The sequence below is a fragment of the Frankliniella occidentalis genome, unplaced genomic scaffold (assembly GCF_000697945.3).
Source record: "Frankliniella occidentalis isolate FOCC.00 unplaced genomic scaffold, Focc_3.1 Scaffold4, whole genome shotgun sequence".
Taxonomy (NCBI): domain Eukaryota; kingdom Metazoa; phylum Arthropoda; class Insecta; order Thysanoptera; family Thripidae; genus Frankliniella; species Frankliniella occidentalis.
The window spans coordinates 356,937-360,051 of record NW_026267134.1 but is presented as its reverse complement, the minus strand read 5'-3'; the positions used below and the strand labels follow the sequence as shown (position 1 = coordinate 360,051).

The following is a 3,115-nucleotide window of genomic DNA, read 5'->3' as shown; positions in this document are numbered from 1 at the left end:
CTCCCCCTCTCTAGGTGCACCCACTACGGAAGCGCGCCCCCTGTCCTGATTGAGACATATGGGACAGTGTTAATAGGGGTGTCGGCCCCCTAACCCTTCACCGCCCCTGCCATTACCACCCCCTCCCCCCTACGAACCTCCCCTCTGCCAAATGGGAGTAAACGATCTCCGTGCCGACCAATAGCCACTACCCGCTGCTGCTGCTGCGGGTGGGTACCAGTCCGCCAGGGGTAGGATTGATTGGGAAGCGAGGGGGGAGGTGGAGGTCACATGGGTCACTATGCGGAGGAGAACTAATACAGGTCCGATGGGTTCCAACGACGCAGTGCACGCGACACCGTTGAAATAGTTTCTTTCTGAAAAATATCCACTACACCGTGTTAAGAAAGTCGCCACCGTCTTGATCACATCGCCGTCCATCGTCGTCCGTCCTCATCCCAATAATAATGGTGGTGTTTCTCTGTTGCAGAGCCGCCTGCTGCGGTCGGACAGCGACGCGGCGGCGCGCCACCGGCTCACGTACGCGCTGGACCTGTCGCCGTCCTCGGCGGGCGAGTACTCGTGCGCCGCCACCAACAAGGTGGACACGGGCCGCTCGCAGCCCATCAACGTCAGCGTGCAGTGTGAGTGTCTCGCGTCGGCTACACTGCTGGCTCACAAAAAAAAAATGAAGAAAAAAGAAGTTTGCTTGCTTAACCAGGCAAAATTGCCTGTTGGTTCAGCAGCAATAGTTTTGCAAAGTAATGTAGAGGGATAACGGTAACGGGGAGAAAATATTTCTGGAGATGAATAGACGAGCAATTTGTTTTTTCGGAGAGAACTCTCTGGCGCCGCGCGGTGCCGCTGCCGACTGTGCAGGGGGAGGACGGGTGTGTTAGCCGAGAGATAAGGCGCTCTGCAGTTATCTTTATGCAGTCACCTGCAAGACGACGACATGTCTGTCTCTGGCTGGCTCACGCTCTCTCTCTCACACTCACTTTCTCCCTCTCTCTCTCCCTTTCCATTCACCTATCGTATCTCCCCCCCACTCCGCTGTGGAGGTGGCTCCTTTTTTCTTTACCCCCCTCTTTAAGCAACCGCCAGCTCGTCGACCTGCTGCTTATGAGGGAAACGACCGTGCCGTGACAACATTGTTACTGTGGATAAAAGATGATAGTGTGAAGTTTAAGCGCGCTCACTCGAGGTATCCGCGAGCGAATGTAGCAGATACCACCCCTAGTCTCTACCCCCTAGGTTCCGGCAGAGTACTGCTCTCCTCGCTCTGTCGTTATTGACCATCTGAGAGACTTGGAGGCCACCGACCCGTAGTCGTGCGGTCCGGCGGGTACATTTTTCTCTGTCTCCTTCGCCTGGCTGCGCGGGTCCTCGCCGAAGGCCACAAGTGTCATCTCATTACCTCATTTGTTCGCCGATGCCGGCCTCCGCCCACGCCTCTGCCACTCTGCGCCGTGTTTGCACGAGAGTTTACAGAGGGCATCGAACAACTCGGCCCGCCACTGTGGTGATTCCTTCGCGAAAGAACTCGGGGAAAATGTTGATGAGTTTGTCCAAGAAAAACAGTGGGGGCCGTCCGGGCGGGGGTGGAGTCCAGAGAGCGGGCTGGGTGGTTGAGCTGCCGAGTCGAAGGGATTGGGGATTGCAGGGGTTATAGGGATGGGGGAGGGGCAGTGCGATGGGCCGCCTCCGCCGTAGACGAGCGGATGGGAGGGGACGCCGTCGTGAGGTGTAGGCCGACCCTGGGCCGAGCAGCCAGCCGAGCATAGCGGCCGTTCGAAAACTTTAGTGCGAGGAGGTCGGCGTGTCTCGTTCGACGCGACGCGACAGGTTGAAGCTCCCCGCATGCACATGGAATACGGCGGCCAGATGGATGTGGAGATGGCGCTGGAGGAGCGGAGCGGAGCGCATCTGCTGACTCCGCCGTGTCTCAGTACTTGACCCCCGAGGGGCGCTTGCCGTGCACCCCCCCCCCCCTCCCCTTACCCTCATGCATGCCTGTGCGATCTGATGACGGCTGCCAGAGGGGCGCGGCCGGCGCGGCTGTACATCCCGTAGGCCTCCGGGCTCAGGCGGGGGCCGTGCAGTGCAGTAACGAGCTGCTGCCGCCCCTGCCGCCGCCACCGCCGCGCTCATTTGGCAGCCATCTTTTCTTTGTTCCAACCGATCCGCGCCCCGCGTTCTTTTGTGCTTTGCACACCGTCGTCGCAGCCGCCAGGTGGATTTTATTTTGTAAACATACTGCTGTTTTTTTGTGTGTGTTTTCCGCGTGTGCTTTTTTTCTTATCAAGGAGTTGCCTCGGTCTTCTCCGCTCTCCGCTCTGCGGAAACCTTTTGAAATTCAAAGAAATAAAAACTGACGACATGTTGTGTTCTTTTTCTTTTTCTTCAGTCAAGCCGCGGTGCCGCGAGGGCTTCGCCAACCGGCGGCTGGGCGCCATCAAGGGCCAGCCCGTGGAGGTGCGGTGCGAGGTGCTGGCCGAGCCCACGGCCGACCTGCGCTTCTGGTGGACCTTCAACCGCAACAAGGACAGCCGCGTGGCCATGCCCGCGCACAAGGTGCGGCAGAACGGCACCGTCTCCTACCTGCCCTACACGCCCAACGGCGACCAGGACTTTGGCACGCTCGGCTGCTGGGCCAAGAACGACGTCGGCGCCCAGGAGGTGCCCTGCTACGTGCACATCATGCCTGCAAGTAAGTCCGCCGGTCACTGACGTCTCACCCTGCACGGGAGTCATACCAAATAAAACTTCAATTTTTATTTTTCTATTTTTTCCCCAACCCTTTAGGAGACTTTTACGAAAAGTTACTCACCGTATAGAAAGAACAAACATAAAGCCTACATTCAGTATTGCCCTTGACGATGTTACAGCCGTTTTGCTCGCGTCTCGTCCCTTTCTCGATAGGAGTGCTCTATCTCGCTCCCACCTACCTGCCCTCTCGCCTCCCCCTGCTGCTGCTCCTCCCGCTTGTCACCCTCGGTGCGTGGCACTCCGCGTGGGACATTCATCATGTGCGTGTGCGAGGGGGTAGCAGTTCTCCCGACGCCTCCCCCACCCCCCACCCCCTCACCAACGCCCCGTATACTCCTTATACCCTTGTGCGCACGCCACAGCCCCA

At 58.5% G+C, this 3,115-nt stretch overlaps 1 protein-coding gene across 2 annotated transcripts in view; it reads left to right on the top strand.

The window, feature by feature from the left end:
- The window catches only part of LOC113218352 (neural cell adhesion molecule 1-like), a 220,512-nt gene extending 217,756 nt beyond the window's left edge, over nt 1–2,756 (top strand). For both annotated transcript variants that reach the window (XM_052267787.1, XM_052267790.1), the window contains 2 exons: nt 470–623; nt 2,387–2,756. In XM_052267787.1, coding sequence (XP_052123747.1) covers nt 470–623; nt 2,387–2,709 — 477 coding nt within the window. In that variant the 3' untranslated portion in view covers nt 2,710–2,756. The remainder of the gene's footprint in view (nt 1–469; nt 624–2,386) is intronic.
- Nucleotides 2,757–3,115: the final 359 nt, after the last annotated feature.